Below are 26,777 nucleotides of genomic sequence, written 5' to 3' on the forward strand. Positions count from 1 at the left end.
GGAAGTTCTGTAAAGCCCGCCCACATTTTCTAATGCCTTGACAGGCTGCAGCGTGAGTGAAAAAGAGGCGGGTAGCTTTTACGATACGAGGAGGCTCAACTATTTGGTATCAAACACCATCTTTTGAACAAAGCGGAGGAAAACCCTCATATGCGCGACCGACTACATGTCAACTTATTACGCCTCCCCGATAGGACGCCTCACCAGGCATCCAAAGGCCAAAATGGAACAAATCAGTTGCCTTTACCACTGATCCGACGTTCTCAGAGTCCCACTGAAATCCTACGAAAAGGTCGCGCATGGTTTGGAAATATGCCCAACTATGTGTAGGTTGTAGTGGTCGGGCTACCCAATGAGTTAGTTTACCAGGAGTGTGTGGCAAAGAAATAAAAATGATTACGCTAGGTTGGGCACACAAAAATAAAGAGACCAGACGGGACAGACTCACTAAAAATTGTTCTCTTTAAAATAGTCCGTCGTTGGCCCAGGTCAGCGAATAAACAATAATCCAATTATGTTGGTACAGAGGTCTTCTTCTGAACATTTCCCACATATAATAGATTCCGAAGATGTCTGAAATGTTTTGGTACTAGAGTTAGTACATGATACTCGCGAATGACCGCTGCAAGCGCGAGCGAAATCAGAAGAGAGAGTCGAAGCACGTGACCACGCTTGTATTCTTTGAAATTGTACAAGTGCGCGTCTTCGTAGTTTTTCGTATTCAAACAAAAAACGATTATGTAATTGATGAAATAAGTAGTGTTATAATGGAAGCAAAATAAGGGTACAAAATGCCACAAGGTCATCGAATTAGTGGCGGAAATACCAAACCGATTAACGGTAAGTATGATTTCCCGTGAGGGAAGTGCGAAATTTTAGTAAGTACTTTTTAGCGTGGTTAAGTGCAGCTGAAAGTAACAAATCAGAATGCCTGCCAAGCCTTGTTATATGTTTCCACATTGTTAATTAACAAATCACTGGGCGACGCTCCTTTGGGAGTAGAAATTTCTCGCTGCTCTGCAATAGGATTTCATTGCATCAAGGTTGTTTGAAAGATAAAGGATGGTAGATACAACGTAGGACACTTGTGCGTTGCTATAATACCAGAATATATTTTTGAAGGTGGCAGGAAACTTAAGGCCTTGTGGTCGAATTAGACGAATGTACCTCGAGGTACCTTAATTAAGGTACTATTAGTACAGGGAAAAAATATAAGGACACCTAACATCCCATTATTTTAAAGCAATTCCCTTTAAAATTCCTCACGAATAGCACTATTACTACAGCTTTCCGACTCTTCATTTATGTGGTTTATGAGTTGACCATGAAATGTAAACTTATGGTGGTTTATTTGCACTGTAGCTGTTTCATTGATTGTCTGTTCCAGTTAAACTCTGTATTTGCCTGAAGTATAGCGTTTATATCTCGTAATCTGTGGCAACTGACATGTCTTCCATGTTTACATTCATGTATACATGCGAACGGCGCGATTGTTTTCGACACAAATCAGTTATACCTAAAGCGCCATCAAGCGAGGATGTATAACTTTGCGGTTGTAAATGAAAGATTTATTGTATGGACACAGTTTATAAGACAAGAAACGAAACGAAATTCCTTGTGAGGTTGTGGTAGTGGCAGCAATAAGGTACTTCCGTCAGCTCAGGAAAACCAACATTTTCGTGGTTCGTCCCTGGTCTACCCAAGCAGTAACGCTTAACGTGACCTAGTAGGCTTTCTAATCCACTAAGTGGAATATGTGTCACTCCGTATGATTGTAGAGTGTCAACCACCATATTTAGATTTTGGCTGTAAGTCAACAACCCATCCGATTAAGAGCTTACACCTAGCTGTTCTTGAAGTGATGCATTTCACTTACTTTCGAATTCTGACGATGGAAAGAACAACAAGAGATTCGCTATTTGTGACTTTCAAAATAATAGCTACTATTCTGAGTGTATATTTCTGTATACAAACACAGACCTTCCGGTTAACAAGGGTGAGAAACGGAAACGAACACTTCAGAACCAGAGGTTTCAGAGTACCTGAAACATCACTCACTGACCTGTTTGAGCTATTTTGCTTCATAGTGTTGACAAAACTACGCAGTGTGGTCTCGGCTTCTGCTGTGATGACTTATGCTGCATATAGTGTTACGGATTATATACAGCCACCGAAAAGTTGCTACGGATCAAATTTCTTAACTCAGGATTGCATACAGGGAACTAAAGTCGTAGGTTTACTTCCCCACTTCCTGACCGCATACTGGTTGAAGACAGCGTCAATATTCACGCCAAATGGGGAGTCAACATAACGCAGCAAAGGCTCTAAAAGTGCCTTCACCAAGGGACTAATTACCTACTGAGCCGGTAGGTTGAGAAAACTGAACTATAAAAAGCGGCTCCAAAACCAACCGTCTGGTGCAATCGGAACAGTGCCAACTTCTATTTTGTCTGCTGATAAACCACTAGCCGCACCTCTGCTGAGGACGGTACAGCCGGATGGATTGACGTTTAAAAAGGAAAACGCAAATATGACGCCGCATAAGAAAATATGGACCATTAAGGCAAACTGTCACAATTTGTTTGCTTAAACCTATAAAAAATACCAAGGAAATATATGATGCGGACATGGAAGAGACAACGCTGAGGGTTAATAAATTACCGGAAGAAAGTGAGTCTGGAGAGATGGTGCGGAAGACTCTCCGCAGGTGCAGGGAATAAAGCTGACTATTCACGTGAGGCCGCTAAAACTGATCCTAAGTTGTAAAAAAGGCTTTTTTTAACTGTGCAGAGTCAAATATTTTAGAACGGACCATGAATTATCCTTTTGGATATAGAGCGGAAGAACAGTGAAGCACAACGTGGGTCAGAGACGTTAACGAAAAAGGGAATAAATGCCGGAAAGACGATTCTTTGTGTTTGAAATTTTTATGCAAGCAGAATGCTTTGACGCGGAATGAGTATACTGGTATCCGTGAAATCAAATTTACCGCTTTGCTTGCTTGTGCAAATGTGACTGTCTTGTTCTGAAAAAGGGGCAAATTGTAGGTAAAATCGCAGGTATTTCATCAAAAGTTTTTAGCCTAACAAAGATATGGCCTTGAGGTGAAGCTGCGTATTCAGAAGTCGTACTCTTCAGCTAAAACTAATAACGATGCTCAGAACGCAGGGCAAAGGAGTTTTACTTTACATGACACAGCGATAGTAACTGTGCCTTGCCTTAATTTATTAGTCACCGCGACTAGAGATAATCTGATGCCCTTGGGGCCTCGAAAGCTTTCGGCATCTAGAGACCACCTGAATTTAGCAGTCCCCTCGAAGCTTACTAGGGGCCTCCGAAAAATGTATCCGTTATCGCTCCACGTTGCGAGGACCAGCAGTTGAAAATGCTTGCTGCTACCACACGGATGTTTCGTTAAAAAGTAAAAGAAACATGGTTATCATTGCCTCTGTCAATCATAGACAGACTTTTAGACGTTTTAACAGCACCTTTAATGAGAGAACCGTGGCCTCGTTAATCAAAGTCCAGCTGGAATAAATGTGTTACAGAAAGTTTGTTTGTTTGTTCAATATCGGTTTTTTAAAACTTAAAAGAAGAAAAACGTAAAATGAGTAAGTATGGCATTATAAAATATAGCTAGTGCAATCTTTTGAGGAAATTTAAAGGAAATCTCCGCACAACCTGTCCACCTTTAGATTCACATAAATAGCCGTACTTGGACATAAGCTTTATCCACAGAGACGTAGGATAGCAAGTAAATTGCCATCACAAAAGACCAAAGCGAGGCGAACATTGAGAACTATTTTTGAAAAGCATTTTTTGACTCACTAAGGCTTCTTGAGCCAAAACACACCGAGGTAAAACAAATCCCAGATCCATTGAAAGCAAAAGCGGAACAAGTGTACAGTATTAGAAATGTCAGTGATTCTGTTTCGCCTAGATAGGCGAAAGTTTTCATCTGATAACACTGGACCATTTCTTATCGGTAGCCCTTACTCCATCTATAAAAATAGGTATGGCAAAAATAGTCCATTTTAAGCTTTATTTACAAATTTGATGATAAACAATATCTGAACAATTTTCAGCTAGTTAATCTGACGTCAAAACCTATGAGAATGTTATAGAGTGCTGAATATAGATATTTCTGCAGCAGTTACCTGAGAATAACGCTTTAAAACATTAAAGTTTGTGCAGTTTTGTAATATACCGATCCTGCTACCAGAAATGGCTGCTGGTGCGCAAAATATGGGCAAGATATGTTGATAAGTGACAATAGGTGGGTGTGGTATGGGTCGGCTCTAGTAAGGCGTTCAGAAGACTGCACCACAACTCTTTCCTTAGCCTTCTTAAGGGTAGCCGACTTTCTGTCAGACCGTCATCACAACCGCAGGGTGAACGGCCAACTTTATGAAGTCTAACCAGCAAGCACTGGTGTAATTCTAGGGTCAGACTGAGTCATGAACTGTTCAAAATCTATGCAAAAAACTCACTTCGGGGTCCACGGGAAACGCAACAGACGTTTGCAAACGATCTGAAGGTGTGGTATAGCATCCGGATAAACGAATCTAGAAGATCTCTACAAATTATTTTAGACAACAAAATGCAATGCTGTAAGTGGTCGGATTGCCTACCAACACGACCAAATTTACGCAGTGTAAGAATACAAACAAAACAGCCATATTTTCTAAATAACTGACTGGTACCATTAAAAGTTGAGGATTTTCGCTTACTCTTTGTTATCTGCAGCAATCTTGAGGTTAACAACCACACCACAGTGTCCGCATGCAAAAGCCGCATGCTGTTATTAGCTTTGAAATTCAAGATTGCCCTTTGGACTAGGGAAACTCCTACGGAAATATTGTCCATATTTAGTGGTATCGTGCGTAGGCTTATTTTCGATACACAAAGAAGCAGTCAAATTAAGCACAAATTTTGGCCGCCAAGTGTCACATATTAGCTGAATTAAAAGCTGTCTAGAGCATGATATGCCTACGAGTAAATACCGCCACACCTATTGAAACAGCATTTTTAAGCATCAAGTTCTATAAGGGTGGAACTTTTTGTGCTAACTGTGTTGCTATTTAATCTGGTAACGAATCTGAAAAGAGCAAGCAAAAACTTAAAAAAGCTTAGGTTTTAAGGTTACTATAATTTTTCTTCCTGTCTCTAAGAGTTTTAGACCTGTGAAATAGCCTTCAAGGCAGTGTTTCAACGAGTAAAGCCATCACACAACTATCTGCGTACTAGAACTCATGAAAGTGCAAGACAAAAACAGCGAGTATATACCCTGCACACCCTTTGGGTTTCATCTAATGGCTCCGTGGTTTGGTGTTAAAACAGGATAATCTGGGTAAATTTCCAAGGCTCCTACATTCAGGCAGATAATCCGGACTCATTTTTTGACCAACGAGCACCTTAAAAGATAGTAACTCGTACGAACTCATTTTGAATGTGACTTTGTCAAAACGTGCCTCTGCTGTTTGGGTACCTCAGCAAAGTTGCTCGATTTATCTTTTTGGGTCTGAGGCAGTAAAATTCTTAACAAATATCTATCATCGAACAATACTTGAACAGATAATAATGCTTATAACCAGGTTTTTAAAACGAGGTAGCTAATACCCCCAGAGAAAAAGACAAACGAAGGTTTACGCTGATAAGTGGCTTGTACAGCTGGACATGGCTTTACGATACCAGAAGGAAACTTTCTGGATGGCTTGTGTTAAAATTACAAAATCCGAACAAAGAGCTACATTGCTGTAACCTAGTAATGCAATAAAGAATAAAAGAATTACTTGGTGGTCAAATCCGCAGCTCTAGTATAAATGTGACAACAACTTTAAGATGCGACAGACAGAACAACTATATTACAAAGCAATACAATACGTACACTCCGCTTGGGTTGAAAAACAGCGCGTTATATGCTTTTAACTCTACAAGCCTGCCTAGTTTAGCGTCACTTGCACACCCAAACATCGTCTTTGTTAAATATTCTTCGTGCAACACTCTTGTAAAATACTGTCGAAAGTAGGCCTAAAATCCTTTGCGAAAAGGTCGTTCTTAGTAACTGTAACTTCAGATCCAGAACTTTTTCTTTTCTGCCAATTGATTTGTAAGTGCATTGGCCAAATACCGCCTAGTGTGTTTTGTGTTTCTTAGTTGTGGAAAAGCGTAGTCGCCGACCCCCATTACAAAGATGACAGAAGGTTCCATCCAGAAAACTGCAAACCAAAATCTTAATCTGTTTTTGTTCTATGCCACTGTGTTACTTATGGTTAGTTTGTTGCGATTGTAAATTGGAAGGTTAACCCTACTCTCGCGTAAACACCACAGACCCTAACAAACACCTGTGCAATTCCGAAATAAAAAAAAGCGGCGAGTAAAAAACTGTTTTTACTTCCACCGCATTGCAACAAATGTGAGGATATTTTCATATGTCGCTCAAATCCGAGGAACTAATTCTGCACCCGTCAGATTTATGCAGATGAGCGTCGCTAACAGACAAAATCACCTCTCGAATTACACATAACTGATTTTGAGGAATTTGTTTTTAAGGGATTTTAGGCTTTATTCTGTCAGCACCGAAGGTGTGTGTATAAAGTCTTTTGAGATATATAAGGGCATACAGTTCTTTTTTGCTAGACTACGTTTTTAAGGAATTCAGTTATTTGAATTCCATGCAGTATCATGAAGGGTTCAACTCTTACTCTCAAAACGCTGCAGAATTCGTGCCCAATATTTTTGGACGGACTATGCTACTGAGAAATGCATCGGCTGTGGGTGTTGCTGAAGATGGGACTTGTCGGCCTAAGTGCACGTCTAACATTCAGGGATGTAGGTTATCAGAATTACTGTACAGTGGCAGTGCCATCAGCAGTAACTGTTGGCGCTTTTTAATCTCCTTTGTGGAGTCCGACTGAGCTTGCTAACTTAACTAGTCAGCTGCGGAGCAGACTGTGGTGGGAGAAATTGAGGTTTGGTTTGACACTTAAACCTTCATGAAAAAGAGATAAAGGCTAGCTAAATCTTCATTTTGAAAAGTTTTAAAAATAGTGTGACAAATAAAGTGGCTTCTCTTTGGTTCTATCAGCCAAAGTTTTCAGGTCTAAACGGCTTATTTAACATGCGCTATGGTGAGGATCGCGTTTAGGATATTGGACATAATTCTTCAAAATGGCCCGTTAGAAGTTAGGGCTATTCATCTCCTGCTGGCTGTGCAGTCAAAGTCAAGCCCAAAAAATATTGAGACAACTGTGAATTTTAGCGCAGTTCTGCGTTGGCCAAAACGTAGTCAAGCAAATATGACCGCGGTGGCCCATACGACCAAGTATACATATCTAATATTAGTGACAAATGCACGCAATCTTGGAGCACCAGCTTGACAGTTCGGACCAAGATGTGTTTCAAGTATGATGGAAAATAGAACAAAATCTTAAAAGCCAAGGACGACAAAAGTTGTGGCAGGAATTTTATATTTGAACCCTTTGTGTCACACGCACTGCCTACTGCCGGCAGGTCTTGGTCAACAGTTGACAGAGCAGTAATAGTTTTCAACACAGAAGGCTTAGGAACAACAGAGTAATAGCTGTATCACTGAAAAATTAGGGACACCTTGGAATTAATTCGCAGAATTAACTTGCAGAACTAATAGGAATTTTGGTGACACACTATAGATGTTCCAACACTGAGACGCAAGATTTACTATGTCAATGACGTTCTTCTGCTCCAAAATGAGAAAACACTACGTTTAGCAGGAGTTTGTTGCAAGATTTTGCGTTGCATAACTTACTGAGCAATGCACAAGCGTCAGGGAAGGTGAGTTTGGAAGAGCAGAAAAATCTACAACTATAAAACCGTTGAATGAGGAGTGAAAAAAGCCATTCCTATGAGAACCATTAGAACAAAATTATACAGTGCAGCCATTAAAGTTTTGTAAAAGCTGCACTGAAGCACAAAAGCAAATTGCAAGGCGATGCGCGTTTTGAAAGTGTTTAAGACTGTCACGGGTGGGTGAGAAACGTGATTTTTCTCTGGCCTGGAGAAACAAACCTTAGTACTTTGTGTTGTCATTTATCTCAGAAAAATCTCAAAGGTGTTGATGGTAGTGTGGCAGTTTGTCAGTCTTTTTGAGTATGTGCCATGCAAGTGATGCATTTTCCTAGAAGATATAAATGGAGAAGATCCGTCGGAGACTCCTTGAATCAAGGAGTAAAACAGATTAATTAATATGGATAAAAAATTGCTGGAGTTCAAATATTCATTTTTCAACCAGAAAACTTAAGCAACAAGGGTACGATCTTAGGTTAAAGAATCCTAAGTTACAGACTGGTTTCTGTTCATTCTTTGTAAATTCCGAATCTCCAAAACGCCCTTCTACACGTCTGACCATAAAAGCGGCGAACTTTACTAAAACTTGTTAGCTACCCACTCATAAGCTTTCTTGATAGTTTCAAGGTGCTTCCCAAGCCCTTCTACAAAATGCCTTCTAACGTCCACTCTGTCTTGCATAGCCTAGGTAACTAGGAGATAGTGCAAATGTAGATGGGCTCGGAAAAGTGCAGAAAACTCTCGTTCGTACTTTCTAAGCGATGACCTCAAATTCGCGCTAACCTACACCATGTTTTTGGAGTTTTGTGGGTGAATCCGGAACCTGGCGAAACAAATGCAGCACCAAAAAGCTGGCATATATTTGTTCCGCATTATGATGGTTCTGAGGCCCTGGAACGTCGCACGCCTCTCTCAGAGCCGTGCGGTAGCACATACGCTAAGAAGAGTTTTTCAAATCACCAAGGGCACATATAATGTTTTCGATTCGTTTGAGAAGATAACACATATTTTGGAGTGTCTTGCAGGTGCTCAGATATATTCCATTCGTAGTTTCGAAATCTGATCCAGCCGTAGAGTAGCCGGAATTTTACAGTTTAACTTATATAGATCATTTAAGCTTTCCTGTCATCAATTTGAACATTTGATCCCATACGATGGTAGCAATTCTCAACAGCTAGTCTAGTCAAGTGTAACCCTAATTCCTAATAAGACTGACTGATCGGCAATTGATTTGTTACTTTCTCCTTCACGTAACTGCGGAATAGACGGAGCTTCTACTAAGTAGAAAAACAGTTACTGCTAAATATTTTTAGTTTACTTAAAACCTTGGGGTTTAGCTCACAGACTTTGTACGTTTGCTTGAAACAAGTGGTGGTTATGATAGCGGAGAACAAGTATGTGAGGAACTACTAAAATACCAAGTTTGCTGAACCGATAGAGAGAGGCCTCCCATATAGAGTAAAACAGACCAGAGAGCGTGAATAGGTAAAGTGCCCTTGTGAACTGATGGTATTCTGTGTGTAAGAAATTGACAGAAATAATTCATTAATAAGATTAAGGATGTTCAGGCTCGTATAGTTCCACATGGAGGCCCGAACACATTTAATGCTAGATAATGTTTTTCAAAACCTCACCCAACTCATTTTGAACAGATAGAAGGAGGATGCACCGTTGTCAGTGATGCATCTGACTTTCTGACTTTAAACGGTTTATATGAAGGTTGTGATCAGTCATACATTCCATTAAATGCCTCATTATCATCCTCATCACCGTCAAAGACAGAAACGTCGGTGTTGACACTGACGCTTCGCTGTTGTACACGCACGTCTATTTTAATTATCCTTAAAGTCCCAAAGTGAAAGAAAAGAAAATATTGTTCAAGGGGAAACTTGATGCTAGTCCGCTGCATAAAATCTAAGGCACCTGTGTCTCCGAACGCACTACCAGACAACCTGTAATCGGACAGCACGAACGCCGCTGAAATCGACTTACCACCATTTCTTGCAATGTCCGCAGGCAAGATCTTGAATTTTCTGGGACATTCATTGAAGGTGGACCACATCAAGACTTGGAATACAATTCGGATGTTACATCGGGATTCGATTTCGTGTATTTACATGAAGATTCATAGCCACAGAGTAAGAAGTCATTCCCACATTCGAGCATTTGTTGGATTCCGTTCTGGCAGCTGCTGCAACCATGTAGTTGGTTCAGGTCTGGTCGTTGTTAGTCACCTGTATGCTTGACTCAAACTTACCTATTTTAGGTTTGTAATCATCTTTTTGGGTAAATAGATGAGCGTTTTGTTACATCAAGTGACACTTTGCACTCGCTGGACCAGTTGGTATTGTCGGAGATATCCACTATTTGTTTTTTTATTATTTTATTTTTATTTTAATTTTATTTGTTTATTTTATTTAAACAGGCAAAGATTGAACTCGCCGGCCGTGTGTTTGCACATATGTAAAAGACAGAATCAAGCCCAAGACTGGATACACCAGGGCTCCATGTTGAGCCAAAAGTGAGTCAAATTGATAAATTCATACATTTAAAATTTGTCCTAGTTTCCATTGAGACGTCGTAAGCTTCTATTTCGTACAGCGGAAAATTCGCTAGACACTTGGGAAGGTTGCGTTTATTCTCTAATCTTATCAACCACAACAGTTGTGTTGTACAAAGCTAGCGGTAAAATTGACCAAAGAGAAAATCCAATGGAGGAGACACTGATGGACTTAATTGGCTGGCAGTTAAGCCCACGAATTTCCTCAATGGAAGGCACGTCGTTAAAATTAGCTTGCCAGTAGCTGCTTTTTTGATATACATATGGGAATCATAGAAACAGTGTCAATCTCTGAAGAAGCGCAACCCAGTCCGATGATTGTTTGGGTATTTCACCCATTTGTTGTGGAATTCCATTTGTCCAGGCCTTCAAAAGTTGTAAGCTGATATATACATGCCCACGAGGCCAAAATGTTGATGGAGACTGTGGTTACACTTCAATCCCCTGGTCACATCAAATGCTTGCATATATCAAGTAGATGTGTATCCAAATCAGGATGAAAATTTTTTTCCGGTTTTGGGGGAAAAAACAAAGCAATGTAAGTGAACATTTGCCTAGAACTAATGATTCATTCACTTGTCTTCAACATTTATGTGGTGCCATAACACAGATGTGTCCATGTGAAAAAGTTTGAAACTGTCCTGTGATACTGGTCCAGTTCTGTTTCTTGGTGGACGCAACAACTACATCCGCAGTCTTCCTGTACTTTAGAAAAGTGCCGTAACTCAGCCGTTGTGGAAAACAGCCCGAGTCATACTCAGTTTGCCGAAATTCTGAAGTGTGTCCTCTGCAGGCTAGGCACACTCATTAATACAGTAGGGCCTTCTGCATTATCATTGCAATTAACAGAAATAATAGTGCTTAATCATTATGATGAGGCCCTAGTTTTCGCTGAAAACAGGATCCACTTCACAAAATCATTATTGTCTGCTTTGAACGCTTAAATAGCAAACCTATAAAAAAGTGTCCGCTTTCTTCTGGAGACTCTTGCCAGAAAGACTGTGAAAGATGCGTTCAGAACACAAGACTTGTTCTTTATAAGATGAGGACTTGTCTGCTCCCTGATGCTTAGCACAGTTTTACCGCTTTTTGTTCCTTCCCGATGTAGCTTGTGTTTATACAGGAGAAATCTATGTCACTGGTCAGGTTAAGTTTTAATTGCGTGCTCTCTATATCCAGAATATATCGAAATGTTACTGAGTACAGGTAATCAGAGATCTTTCCTACACAGCAAACATAGGTCCACAAAGTTGAGAAAGAAGTAACTCAACCAGATCTCCATTGAATGTCACTGACGTTCAATATCTATATAGCAGGGGAATGCTGCACTTTATTTTTGCAACCTCACTCACGACTGTGGACAAACCGTAAAAATTCGTCGCATTTGGTACATTCAACCAAGGAAATCTCAAAAGGTACTGCTTTCTTCGAAGTCTGATAGATACTTTTGCTTGATTAAGGGTACCCCTATAAATTCATTTGACCGTTACTTGTGTGGTGAGCCTGTGTTTGTTTCACGGATAGTGTTGTCGTGACTCCTTCCGCCGAGGTTTTCCAGAAAATAAAAATTGACCGCACCCCTTCAGAAGATTAGCCACAATGGACTGAGCATATATGTGGGAATTAGCGATAGAAGATGATATTTTTTTTTCCGGAAACAGAGTGGTTTGTTTACCAACAAGTATTACTTGAATAAATCAATAAAATGTCCATATATACATATATAGTGTCTAGTACTGTCTACAAGCATACAGAAAAACGTACGGAATTTCGCTAATGCCAAACAACACAAAACGACCGTCAACATCTATGTCAGCCTCTCCAGAACATTGCTGATAATATATAAACACTTGTGTTAAGGCGTTTTATCATAACAACTTGCTAAAGGATCCCGTGAAGCACACATTCTGAACACACATATTGAGGATATCAGTGCATACCTATAGTCAGGCCCTGAAAATTTATTAATAATTTCCTCGCTCAATGACCCCAGACAAAAGCTCCATTGTGGAATGATAAATCATATCACAAAGCTGAAGGCCTGCCTGCAAACACGACATTCATAGCAGCACCTCTGATTCGATCTGTAAATAACAATTTTGAGTGATTAAAGAATTTCCATTGGGCGCCTAAATCGATACTCATGGCACTTGTCAGAGCCCTCACTAAGCACGTACAACTTTTCAAAAAAAATTAAGTAGCGTTAGGTTAGAGAACCTCTGAAAGCCACTGACTCGAAACATATCGTCAGAGCTGTTCTTTTTTACGAACGAAATCGACTGCGCCAAGATATATATTAACCACAATAGCACTAGAAATTTTTGTTGTGCCAGTACCCCGCATTAAATCACAACTTATCAGTGAAAAGCAGTGAGGTTTTCAAGTTAAAACGACCAGAGAGATCAGACTGGGATAAGCGCTCGCTGAATATCTCTTACCTGCATTTACTTAACGGTGTGTAATAAGTGATGTCCTGGTTAGAAGTAAAATCTTTTGTTTTATTCCCGACTTGGCACACTAGCCTGAGGTGAAAAGCATCATCCAGACAAATCATCGAACATCATGTGACAACGAGCATCTCTTGACTGATCAGTAGCCAGCAAAATAATGGGTACACTGTGAAGCAGAAGCCACGCCTTGAAATCATCAGGTTTATGTCACCATTCATGAAAAGGCCTTGGATAGTTCAAGTAACATTTGGCTGTCATGTTTACGTTGGTGCGTGATAGCATTATGATCACCATAACAGCGTCGCATCAAACCAGTCAGCGTGTTATTCTCATCGCTGTCCTGACCCAGTGGACGTTGACATAACTTTCAAGTTGATAAAAGTACGCAATCAAGTTACAATTAACCTACGCATCACAAACTGTAGCAAGGGTTGCCTACTATGTTTACTCTCAATAGCGTTGTACTGGGAAAACCGACACAATCTCAGAAGAGTACTATGAACTTCAAAAGGGGTTTAAATCTGACAAGGAAATTTTCGAAACAAGCTGACCATCCACGTAATTGTTTCCTCACATTGTCGTGTGACGTAACTGTCTTGAATTATGAACAATATCCAACCCAACCGATCAGGGTGCTGAGGAAAAAAACGACAACGATATACGCTTTCTTGAAATTCTAAACAGAAATACCCATAACGTCTTGTAGCCTTCTAACCTTTGTTGTCTTTGGAGCATCGGTCACAAAAGAATTCAACTTTGAACTGCGTGAAACAAAGCGACAGTCATGTCTTAGTTGGTTTTTCGCTATCGTTGTAAGCATGATCAGCATTAGGCAGGGAGTAACAGTTTCTTCACTTCCTGAAGAGAGTTGAATTTTGTGGGACTTTAGTAAATCGCAGCCGGTTCGGGCTCTTTAAGTTATTTTGACGTTTTCCTTTGAAAGTTAGTTTTGTGTAGAACATGATGCAAGGTTTACGCAAACTTTTATCTAGCTATCTTTTTTTAAAAAAATTTCGTGCTATTTAAGAGAGCGAGCGAACAAACTTATTAAGTAAAAGGTCAACAAACACAGTTTGGAAAATCGACTGTCATTTTAGCCCAGATCACAGACATCTTTAATGTGGGCATCTTAATTCTTATCCCCAGTGAATAGTGGAAAAATAAGTTTCTGGTTAGAATTGTTCATAACTGGTACTTGGATGCATAAAATATCTTTGGCAAATGAATATTTCCTTTTAAGATGTATTGGAGTGGTGTCACAAAAAGAAGTCCGTCAAATACATATGAATGAATTAAACTATACCTAGAACACTGTATCTAGTGTTATTCACCACGTCTCCTGACCACCCAGGATCTCGGATTGAAAAGCTGGCCAGAATAGAAACTGTTATGCGGAGGTGGTGACGTGTTCCTCTCTTGTGTTGCATTGCTATTTTATAAGCAATACTGAGTCTTCCGATTGCAGTAACCAGAGATGGGATGGGTGGTAGACAGAAGCTCACCTTACCGGAGTAAAGATTTCCATTATGCATAGGTGTGGTAGTCCACCCAGTTTTATCTGACTGTACTGTAACATCAACCAAGTACCGTTTAGTGCAAATCGAGCACACTAATATTCTTTGGCCCCCCAGTTCTTTTTTTCTTGCCGTAACTTCTCGTGAGAATAATACCTCTGCTAAGTCACTGGTAGCATGTTTGTTCAGGCTACAGGACAGTACAAGCACAGAGAGTACTTAGATTCTATGTGTAAAAGCCATGTGTTATAGATTTCTAATGCGGATAGTTTCTGTACAGCGAGCTAGGTAAGTTCGTGGTAGCCCGATAGGCATCACAAGTTACGATGAAGAGATTAAACCAGAAAATTCGGTGGTGCCAATTTAAGTTTGTATTGCCTGGTGTAGATGTATCGATGTTCGTGACTCTGGTACTTGTATTGTGTCCTGCTTTCGATGATGTTAGTACATCATTACGTTAAAATATCTTGTCCAACTCTGCGTCTGGGTGTACAAATTGATTATTTAATCACAGTCAAAACTAGATTTTCCACCAGAAAGTCCAAATCATCCTGGACGCGAGGAATAGGCCAATCGCCACCAAATGCCGTATAGTTTATCAGGTTCTCAAAAACACTCAGGGACTGTTATGATCAGGTTGACCATTGAGACGCTACCCTGTATACCTTGGTCCGTGCTGCTAAATCTCAGTAGTTAGTGCCAAAAAACTACGAATAAACGCTGATACAATTTTTTAAACTAATCTCTTGTTTGATGAACCTATAGCGTTACTTGCCTCAACTATATACAGGGCTGTTTTGGGCTTAAAAAATAAAACTGTACGCGTATTTTGTTCCTGTCTCTTGTAGTTTTTTGGAGAGAGGTTGGTTGTTACAAACAAGGAATGGTGACTGCAAGTCTTTCGCAATGACTAGTCAGTGTCGACAGACGTAACATATTCAACAGCAAATTTAGAGACATAGTTGGTCACAGAATTATGAATCGGATAAGTCAGGAGGTCCGAAGACTCATATGTCAAGTGTACCGTTGCGGGCAGTCCTGACCACGTTAGTATTTTAAAGGTGATGAAACATGCGTTTGACGGACAATTTAGCAGACTCAATGGGTTTTGTTGATGAGTTGAAAGTTTTCAAATCCAGAAGGAGTATGTATGTCCCGTGGACGTCCGGTCGCTCTTAAGTAAAGTTCACCTTCATAAATGCATCGATTTTGTGCCTACCCTGATTGAGTCAGGGACTTCTCTGACTCATTCCAGTCCGACAGTTTCGTTATACAAATCATTTTACCCCGACGAGAATACAGGAAATGTTCACGTCTACCAGTTTAAATATTTTTTTAGTTAATGTCCAAAACTAGGCTGATTACATCATAATTTGCTTGTCAAACCGGTTCAAATAGTGCCCATCAAAGAAGCACAGTCCGCCAGATAAAGAACACTATGATGCTTTCCCCTTTCCCCGTACTCACTCCAATTTTTGAAAACGACCGCACTTGGATGTAAACGTCGTTTTTATCACGGTCTTTCTCCCCTCCTGATTGGGGTCCGTCCGTTCGGTTTATCATATTGACTGTCGAGTTCAATATCACGATTATTAGTGTGTGATGAATCAAAACCGATGAATGCAGCAATGTAGATAAATGACTTTGGCTGCATGCCCCGAAAAAAGGACAATTAAACAATTTGGTGTCACTGTTTATTTGTACACACGGCGGCTTGAGCATTTTGACAACCACTCACTTTGACAGGCTTTTATAACATCAATGAATTATCGGACGCAGATTTAGACGTTATTGATCGTAAACAGAATATTGAAATTATCTGTTTTTAAAACACTGAGACTAAGGATCTCAGGTGTGACAATTTTAATGTGCACGGCGCTTAAATCCTACATTCCTAAGGACATCCTACATCCTAAGAAGGACATTCACTTTCATATTACTCGATGATTGTATACTCTAGTAGTAAGGACTAAAATAAATCCAGTGATTCCGACAGAGAGAAAAACTGCCAGGAAGTTTTAACGGAGACCTCGTCCAGTCTTTGCTGAAAATCCGAGAAGCAATTTTCGGCTGCTTTATCCTTACTGAGAAGCGCCTCACAAAACTCTAGGAAGTCTCGAACCCATGAAATCCCGGCTGGTGTTTTGAACACCTAATAGTTTGATCACAAGCAGCTGATCAGTTGGCTCTTCGTGGATGACCTCTCATACGGTATATTCACTCCTCGGGTAAATTCTGTTCGTCCTCTGAGCAGCTTACATGTTGTTGGTAATGGGAGAAGATTTGGGGATTTTTCAAAGTCCCAAAGTCACTGCCGGCAACTCATTGCATTTTGAATACTTATTCCTCCGCATTTTCTGGAAATGACGTAACCGCGGAGGCCGGCAAAGTACTGTCAGGTAGTGAACTATATATATATATATAGGTCACCAAAATGCTGCGAATTTTCGGTGTAAACTGTGTTCCCAAATTGCGTTCACAGGTTCGCTAAAGAGGCTCCCACGTAATGATGTAAATAGATATTAGCATAGTTCATGTTACCGGTGTGCCCCCAAAGTTTTCCAAACAAGTTTAATGATAATAATAGTATCGATGGAGATTGTGTTAACCTCTTGCACAACTCTTATTCGCCAAGCATTTTCAAACAAAAATATCCTACGGACCAGCGTGCTGCCTCTTTGGGGATAAAAAACCAGCATTTTGCATGTGACCTACTCTGAAGTTAGAACGAAGATACCTAGTCAAGTTTGAAGACTTGATGTACAACGCTCTTGATCTTTGTACCTGCAATTGATGAGAAATTTGTTTTAATGCAGAATACCCTGCGTAATATTGTTCTTATCTTGTATGGACCTTTCTAAAAGCGTCCCAAAATAAGGTATTCTCAATATTAGAGTGCCTTGTTCGGGGCCAGCAAATGGCAGCCCTGATCTGTTAAAAGAGCCAGCTGGCTGTTTCCAAAGTATGTATGAGTCTTATGTAGCTGTTACTGTTTTGATTGAGCAGAACAGGTTGTCTGGTCACTTTCGCAGAGCGAATCTGTGCACGTGACTTATATTACTCTCTATGGCGAAGAATATGGCAAATGTAGATTTTTTCGGACTTCGTAGTGTGGCACTACTTTGCTCCTCCCTTGCAAGAGGGTTTTGAAGAGCTTACTGAATAAAATCAAACCGATCAGCTTATTGTATCCAATACATTCTGTGAAGGGAGATATACATTACGAGATTCGAACGTTTCTCTGCTAAATGCCATCACCATACGAGATCGATGGAGTCAACTTAAGGGAATCGATAATGGAACAATATGTTCATCCCTGTAGTGCACTTGGTCGATTACACTTTGTTAACGGATAAAATTTCGAAGACGCATTCGGGAGATTTGCTGATACGACCTTCAAAAGCCTACGGAAACTGACTGATTAGGCAAATAACCCCAAATCCGTTGACACTCAATTTGGTGTTGCCACAAAGGAATCCTAGTGCTTGTGATTGAGCACTGCTTAGCAAACAGGCACCTGGCGCATAATTTCACCAGTCAAAACTCATTTCGCATGTGTGCTGCCGGCGAATGCTGGTCGTCAAATGACATTAACTCATAGTCCTACCCCAGACCAGACAATGACAAACTGGACAGCCTACATTCGTTGTCTTCCAAAAGACCTCTGACGAGCAACACACTAACACCTAAAGCACTTTTTTGTTGTAATATCACAATTGATAATTTTTAAAGTCGAATATACTCTTGGTACAATGATCGAAGTGGGATAGATACAACGTGAGATACTGCGTAATTTTGGTTGATTTTGCACCGCGTGACCAAGTGACTAGTATATCTTTCTAACCGTTTACGCAAATTTCCATCATCACGGTATCATTTACTTATTTCCATCAATGTTGTCACTTTTTAGCACGTGTTTGGTCGCCTTAATAAGTCTTTTGTACCATAACCATATCTCATCAGTTATCATGCAGGTCAAGACAATTATGAGGTTTAAATAACGCCAAAACCACACGATCTTTTGCTTCTTATTTCTATGTCCAGTATAACCGCCGCATTTTTGGGTTACCCATGCAAAAAAATCACCGTTCTAGAGTTAATTAGAAAAGAATGTTATGTTGCACAATCTGCCTGCACATTCTGAGCAAGCTTGAAATTTCCTCCCTTGAACCCACATATCAAACTTTGAGCACTTCCACCTGTGTTCATAAGACGGAGGTGGCACCATATTAACTGTGCTGCTCGCACTACTTGTGTGCGACATTCAACTGGGCGATAAAGCATACGATCTGGGAAGCACTCCCACCAGTGACGTCAGTGGACTCAAAGTACTGTATTGACCAACAGGCGAATAGCACCTGATCAGCTATCCCACCGCTGCGTGAAAATCGATAGTCTGTGAGCGTGCTTTATGGTTTTAGCAACCTCTCTTATATGAATATGACCGTTATTTTAAGGCAATACCTGTACACGGTTCTTGGTTGACCATCATGTGTTTTTTCAACACATTCGAATCATTTGCTGCTAACACGCGGTCCGTTGTCATTTTGAATTAGGCCAATCGATGTTATCTTAATACTGAGAATTCCGATGGCGCCTGTGCGATCAGTCAGTTTTTTCGGTCCTTTCTGTCAACATATTACAAAATGACGCACCTAATAAGTCATGCCACGGGTTTTTGTCGCTTAACAAAGCACACAAGTTAGGTAGAATAAACACGATGCTCTGCTGGACCGTAATAGCAGCTCAACCGATCATCCGGATAAGGGTGTTTCGCAGAAGTATTCTAAGTCGCAGTGTTACGTCGTTTGTTTCCGCCATAAGAAAAGTGCACGGACTAAGGCTACTTACACGAAGGCAAGCTGTACTTTATGACGGAGATCTAACATGGAGCTTTATTGGGCTTGTATCTCGTTTTTTTTAACCAGGACTTGATATGCACCCGTCAGACCAAAAGAAGCGAACTTCCGCCTCACTGTTTGTGGGAAGTATCATAGTTTATTTTGAATGCCGATGCTAGTGCACGCCTCCTCGTGGCGCAGTCTGATCTAATTGATCTTCAAAAGTACAGTGGAATGCAGAACGTAGTTAATTATACTTTGGGCTCCATATATAATGTTCCTCGTCACAGCAGTCTGGGTTATCCAGTTGTCCTAAATGACTCCGCTAGTGAGGCTCCCGATTAACACTGAGAACCCTTCTTTACTCAATATTACAAACACGTTGCCTTCCGTCATCAGAATGTACGGCAGGAAGGTTATCAGCTTAAATAATAGTTAAAAGATTTACCCCTCACTATAATTCATCTGATCACTTCGTGCAGTTACTTCGGTGGTACTGACACGCCATGGGACACATCATGAGGTCGGCACTTTAATTTCAAGAGCAGTGAAAGGAACCAGGGATGTAGATCAGATAGATCGGTCGTTCTGCACTTTTCCGTCCCGTCAGTTTACAGCATGTTGCCATATTACCACAGCAACATTTCACACCCATAGGGTTTAAATTAAGACACAGACGCTTGTATTATTGGTTGATGATGGGAATGTAAGGCCGAATCATCCACTTCTCCATTCAGTTGTTTCAACTGCCGACAATTGCAATAGCTTTCACTCTGTTATGGATGACAAATGGGGTTCTGTGCATTTTTCATTCAACGATCGAAGGTGAATAATAACCGGTCAGGAAAAAAAGCAGGCAGAATATCTTGGAAAGGCATTGTTCAAGGTGACATGTATAGCTAGGGCACACAAGCTACACTGACTCGAATCTGCAGCCAAGCTAGCAGCAGTAACTAAATTCGAGGACCAAAGTTGAACCATTGCTCAGGGGGATTATAGGAAATAGGTCCACCTCCCAGCAATACAGATGAATACTTTTTGTCCCATAGAATAACTGTCAAGTGTCTTGTCACGCCGTGGCCCAGAAGACATATCAATTAGGCGAACTAAGGCTACACTGCTCAGTGACAGCTGTTTGTACGATTGACCGAAGCATGCCCAGTGCATACCATTGAAGTCCGGCAATATTGGTATCCAGTTTCTGGATAGCCATTTTTTGTAGAATTGGATCTTTGTGGTCGGAAAATGCTGCGTTTTGTTATCAGTCAAAAACCACGTCGTTCAACTGTGGTACAACTCTGGAACATAGCTGCAATAAATATCAAAACTGCACTTTATATTACATTGAACTGAATTCGACTGTAACTGGAAAATGAAGTTATGAACCATGACAAGAAGAGCAAATTGGAGAACCCACCCCGTAACAGTTCATTGACAGACATTTGAGATTACAATCTGATGAAAAGCGATTGTGCTAAGTGTCCGGCGAATAAGGCAAGAAAACTGCAAAATCAAACAGGAGCTTATTAACCTGTGAGAAAACGCAACCCATTTATATGTACACCCATGTGGTGAGTTAGCATAAGTACAGTTGTGGCAGGAGACGACTATCTGAGGCGTTTGATGAGCAATATACAAAGAAAAGAATTTCAAAGTTCAAGCCACTTATACAGTCATCCATTATACACAGTCACTAAAAGACGATCGGATAACACATGTAAAATGAATCAGTTCAGGAGAGCCCGTAGTCACTGGTGTGCTGAAATGTTGCCGGCAGACTTTTATATTATCTTCATGCCTAATTTTTTGGTTGAAAAGTAGAAAATATTCGTATATTTCAATGGGTAGATTATTAGTTACAGAAAAACTGTCAACTTCAGGCGAAAATTCCATTTATATAACCTTGAACTGAGGTGAGTACAGTGTATGTAATTAATAATTATTAAAACCTTTTATATCACTTTAGATACACATGTCCTCAATCTCCTTTTCCTTTTAGCAGACAACCGCTCAGGCGAACATTAGCAAAGTCTGTCTTACCAGGCTTCGTTCAACATCTAAACGAAACATTCCGGAAAAGCTTTGAGAAAAGACGAAAGCGATGGGTAGGAGTTCAATTCTGGTATCATGAAAATCTATATGTTAGTTGAGTGTTTGGATACTTGTTCTAATCACCACGATCTTCGGGTCGCTGCTTTTAGTTAGGGCAAAGAGCAGAAGAATATTCTACTGGGAGCAGACAAGCAGCACGATCAAACGCGTGAAAACTATCCCAAGGTCGAGGGATGTTGTCATTATTGAACAAATCAGAAAGGCTACTCGACATTCCTGGAGGGCTTATAAAAAATGCGCCTGGAGTAAGTATCTCTGTCCATAGCCCAAGATAATTTAACGCACCATTTTGAATTTTAGGTAAAGACATTGTTCACCCGCTTGCTTGTGAAGGATCCGAATGGATGGGTGCCCTTCTGACAATGGTTGATTCACTCGATACATTGTGGATAATGAAACTGGACGCGGAATTTGATGAGGCTCGGAAGTGGATTTCCAGCTACCTGGAGTTTAACTCGACCGACCCGCACATTAACGTGTTTGAGACAACAATCCGACTCTTAGGTGGCCTACTGTCGGCCTATACGCTTTCGAAAGATAGAATGTTTCTAGGGAAGGCGGTGAGTACGATTGGGCAAGAATTCGTTTGGCATCTTTCTTGTTTAAGCTGTTTATCGACCAGTTTTTTTAGAAAGCGGACCAGGCTACATTTGAGGGAGGAGGGCATTCCCGAATTCGGGTAGCTGACATGCATGAACAAGCCAGATTCCAAACGGTTTTTCGACGCTCAGCTAGTAAACTTCGTCATAAGCTTATCTGGGTTTTTCTCGCAAACCTTCAAAAAGTCGCTTGTATCTAAAAACGGCTGGGGAGAAAGTTTGTGAACATCAACTGCTACAGTGACTATCTCTGCTGGGCTTCGAAAAACCTCAGCCTCAACATTGTTTATTCCGTATTTAATAAAGCCCGAGAAGTGAATGCCTAGTACGCGTGAACGTACTGTTATCCTCTCCACAAGATCCGAAGTCGGCTGTGGCCAGAACTATGACAACTCTGTTCATTGCGTTCTAACTTGAGAATTTAGATAAATCATTTGGGAGAATGCGAGGGCTTGTAGGTTGTTGTAATAAGCCTAAGTGAGTAACATTTACGCGTGATCTTTCACTATATTAGTCCGGGAGATTTCAGCCGAAATCAATGGAATACGGATCATTTTTAGGGTATTTTCCTAACCACCTCTTGATTTGAGTTAAAGTGACTATTCTGTTAAACTTTCCATCCAGGAAATGCGTGTTTGAAATCCAGAGACCTTCTACCATCGTTTGTTACTTTCATCAACTAGATGCTTCATGAGTTTCATTTGACGAATCCAACCACGAATTAAGTGAAAAAGTGCCTGCCTCTTTACTAACTGCTGCACAGTTGGTTGAAGGAACATGTACCACGCCAAATGATTGCAATTTTACTGAGTTAGATAAATAAATGCGTGATAAGAGGGATCCATTGCTTTAACCCATCTTAGAGAAATAATAGGAAAACTGAACTGAAAGACGTTTTTGGGAGAGATCTGAAGACATCCGAAACTAATGTATTCTGTTTGGTGCTTCTTTTTGCCTACTGTCGTGAATAACAGTCTTTGAATAGACTCAGATAGTCCTCAAATTCAAAAAAATAAAATCAGAAAACAACAGTGCACATGGTCTGGCCATGCGTTATCGCAAGCACTTTTTCAATGTTAACAATGCAAGTTACGTACTTTACCCTTTAAGTCAGTGGGGCACAAGTCCTAGGGTTATCTGAGTTCACCAGAAAAATTTGTCACTGAATTTAGACACTTTGTCTGGTGCTACTAAGTATTTTCACCAAGATCGGCCGCTCGGCATATCTGTGCTCTACGTAGATGAATTCCTGAAACCCACAAAAAGGCCGCTGTTTAGATGGGCTACAGGACAGGCCCGTAAAAAGACTACTTCATGTCAACGTCATGCAATTCAAGTGAAATGCATACACGCGCTGGGATATCCAGTGCCAGCTAATTCCTCTGCTTTGGAGAAGCAAAGTTTAAGATTCCAGAGGAGAAAGTATGTGTCTCATTGCAATTCGTCTGCATGTTTTCCCTTATTAGCAAAGTTTCACGAGATTGTACCTAGCCGATTAGGTTGCATCCTCTGGCTCCACTAACTTCACCAACTTTTGCTCCTCGACTCAGTGCGAAAACGGGCACAAAGAGTATCAGCTAGTCGTTAGTTGTAATCACAAAACTGAGCCAACCAAGTGGCTTTATAAATGGCTACAGATCACACGGACTCACAGTCTTGCCATGGGAATATAGAAAAAGGGTTTGGAATTTGGAAAGGACCAAAAAATGTTTCACCATAAAATCTTTTGACACTCGTGATACTTATGCGACAATCAAATGCCTATTGTAGATGGACGTCGATTCTACCATGACTCTTAATAGCGAAGAGTGAAAAAGTTCCGATCTTGCTTGAGCTGAATGGTGCTTGAATTCACATGCACCAATAACTTTGAAGAAGGTCAATATCTGGCATACGTCTAGTTTGCTTCCTTAGTAAAAAGCCTTCCTGTGATTTATGGAAGTAGAATCTGACCAAAGATAAAGCATGTTATGGAAAAAAGGAAAAAAAGAGAAGAAAACCCCTCAGTTACATCTCACTGGTGTGGCCTGTTCCATCTCCTATTGCCGACTTCCGCTCCCCGCTCACTGTGTACCCAGCTCACAGGATATTCCTCGAGAACAAACCCAGTCCAACACTATTCTCAAAGCTATGAAGGCAAGATATTGTAAGATGACTTATAAGCGTTTCTGCATTACCTTCGTCCTAATTCTCAGGAAAAAACGTCCCAAAAGCAAGTGTGCTTACTATGACAAACTTGCAATCAAGTTACGCCGGTTGGCAGATCCTAAACTCCTTACAATTTCTAGTCTCTTGACATTCTGTTTGTTTGATTTTTCTGACCTAATGTGCAACTTGAAGGAAGGGTTAAACTATATGCTTGTTGGTCTGGGCAAGAATGTTGACACTGCGTCATGGATTTAATGCACCGATTAACTTCAGTTCACTTATTATCAGGTACCTTCTAATTTTTCTGCAGCAACAAAAACCTCTCAATTTCTAAGCTTCCTTTGCTCGCCCAAAATTGGTCAATTGGAACTGTACATATATAGATTCTCTCTGTATTTTTGGGTATTTTAGACAATTCTTGGCGATATACTGCTCGGCGCATTTGATGGGATGTCGGCGTTCCCATCGATGGATATAAACTTCTCTACAGGAAAGGGAAATCCGAACAGTTTTGAAGAATTATGCCTTGCAGAAGTTGCAACTATCCAACTGGAGTTTAACGAGCTTTCTCGGTTGACAAAAAATCCTATTTATGCAGTGAGTTTCGTATCCTCTCTATGCTGTGCAGATCAATTATAACGCAAACTATATATTTGCTTTCAAGTAGCCCTTGATCATGCGAGAGAATAAAATGCTTGGAATTACGAAGAAACTCAAAGTTACGCCTTTGACTATCAAATGAAGTATTTCAATGTTTACTCTGTAGTGTGCACATGCTGTAATGTATATCGTATACAGTAGGCACTTTATATGAATGCTCGACCTGATGACGGGTTTTTCTGGTCAACAGTGTTTGAAACAATGTACATCAATCCAAAGCTATGCATAATACTCATCGCTGAGCTAAACACGGAGCTTCACGCAACCCGTTTACCCCGATCTAGACCCGAGATCGGCAAGCAGAAGCCTGCAGTAATACGTCAGTCGATCTAAACATGTTGGTATAACAAAAAAAAATCCGGATCAGTTATTTGTTCATTACTGAGATACTGAATTCATCCATAAAGTCTTTGAATTCTAGCAAATTACAACACCTTCCTAAAGGGAGCAAGAATTCACTTGCACGGGGAGCATTCTATTAACAAACCAGCAAGTGATGATAGCATACTGACGGTATTTCGTTGATGGGGCAATCACCACTTACCCAGCTACAGAATGGAATCGCCAGCTAGATCACACAAAAACAGTTTACAATCAATGCAAAGGAGGTAAAAGAATGAAGAGACATGAGGTTCCCAACGGATAAAACAGCCCTAGTCTGGTTGCAAAAAACCTAATTGGCCGATGCAGAAGTGTAGATCTGGTTCATTGTTGGCTGTGACGTACTAATGTTTTGAGGACATGTGGCACAGTTGACGGAAAGTCTTCTTGATGTCGGCTGACTACTTCGGTTCATTCAAACCAATCCAACGTGGTGCACAAGAGATGCGAATTGTGATGCGTGAATTGTGATGGTCACTGAGTGTTTTTGTTTAGGTCAAAACTCAAATGTCTGGTCAGTAAAAGTTTCGGACTGCTGGACAAGAATGGAGTGAGTGAGGTGGTTTTCTGTGCCCGCTAGTGTGCAAAAGAGAGGAAAGTTGAAAAATAGGCTAAGAATGAGCTCGTTTCTGATATGTTGTGCAGAGGTCTATGGAAAAAACCGGGTTTAAAGATTAGCATTCAACGAGAATATGAAGTGTACAGAGACGGACCAAAAGATAAGATTGGGACAGGAAGAGTGAAGAAAGTCAAAAAGGTGGGTTAGGCAAGTCGGCTATCGAAATGTTTGAAGTTATAGAGTGTTTGGTGGACGGTTAGCAAGGATGGAGATGTCAAAATTCTGAGAAACGTGAGCCAGATATCAAGTGGTCTTTCTACTGAGGAAGAAACTTGAAAACAAGAAAGAAATTAGAAACAAAATTGGAAAGTTTATTATCTCTTTTCTGCCAAGTCTCTGAAATGAGTGGTTTCGGATAAAGGAGGAAGATGAACTGAAGAATATGTATCTCATTCTAGCACGGTAAACGACTTAGTTACAGGCACGAAATAATTATCCAGGAGAAAAACAAGGATAGAGTTAAACGAACTGTTTGGTCTTTTAATCTTTCGGTAAAATTCGACAGGCGAAGAAGATAAAGGACACTAAAGAACTCAAAATAAGGACATGCTCTCTCATTCGGCCAACATTGTTGCTAACAATGTGGGAAAATCAACGATTATCATTGGAACATAGAGTGCTGGCAGAGCTAAGCAAGGTGTTATATAGATCGACTTGTTGAGAGTTCCACGGTTCATTGAAAGTTATAGCCCATGTTTTGATGAACGAATGCGGAAGATCGGTAGTTAGGAAAAACCGCTCGCAGTGGAAAAACATTACATCACTTAGCCAGCTATTTTAAGAGTGGTAACGAACTGGACCCTTTGGGTTTGTGAACCCTAAAGACATGAATACAAATTATAGTGTGAGGTCTGATTAGCGCCTACAGTAACCTTTTGTAGAGGAAATTTTCAGCCATTTGTCTCTCAATAAGAAATGGCGTCAACAAGAAAATTACTTCGTGTAAATGATAGCTTTGAATAAAACCTGAAAGTCCTCGAGGGACCAACCGCGCGCGATTTAACGGGTAACGGGTAAGGATGGTCATAAGTTCTACCCTTCAGAAGGAAACAATTAAAGTGATAATCGT

At 40.5% G+C, this 26,777-nt stretch overlaps 1 protein-coding gene across 1 annotated transcript in view; it reads left to right on the top strand.

Annotated features, from left to right (window-relative positions):
* Nucleotides 1-791: 791 nt before the first annotated feature.
* Nucleotides 792-26,777, top strand: part of T265_03386 (hypothetical protein) — a gene marked incomplete at both ends in the record, with an annotated part of 51,241 nt that continues 25,255 nt past the window's right edge. Inside the window, 3 exons of the mRNA XM_009167855.1 lie at nucleotides 792-840; nucleotides 21,602-21,861; nucleotides 24,460-24,645. Of these exons, the coding sequence (XP_009166119.1) occupies nucleotides 792-840; nucleotides 21,602-21,861; nucleotides 24,460-24,645 (495 nt within the window). The remainder of the gene's footprint in view (nucleotides 841-21,601; nucleotides 21,862-24,459; nucleotides 24,646-26,777) is intronic.

The sequence above is a fragment of the Opisthorchis viverrini genome (assembly GCF_000715545.1).
Source record: "Opisthorchis viverrini unplaced genomic scaffold opera_v5_48, whole genome shotgun sequence".
NCBI classification, from domain to species: domain Eukaryota; kingdom Metazoa; phylum Platyhelminthes; class Trematoda; order Opisthorchiida; family Opisthorchiidae; genus Opisthorchis; species Opisthorchis viverrini.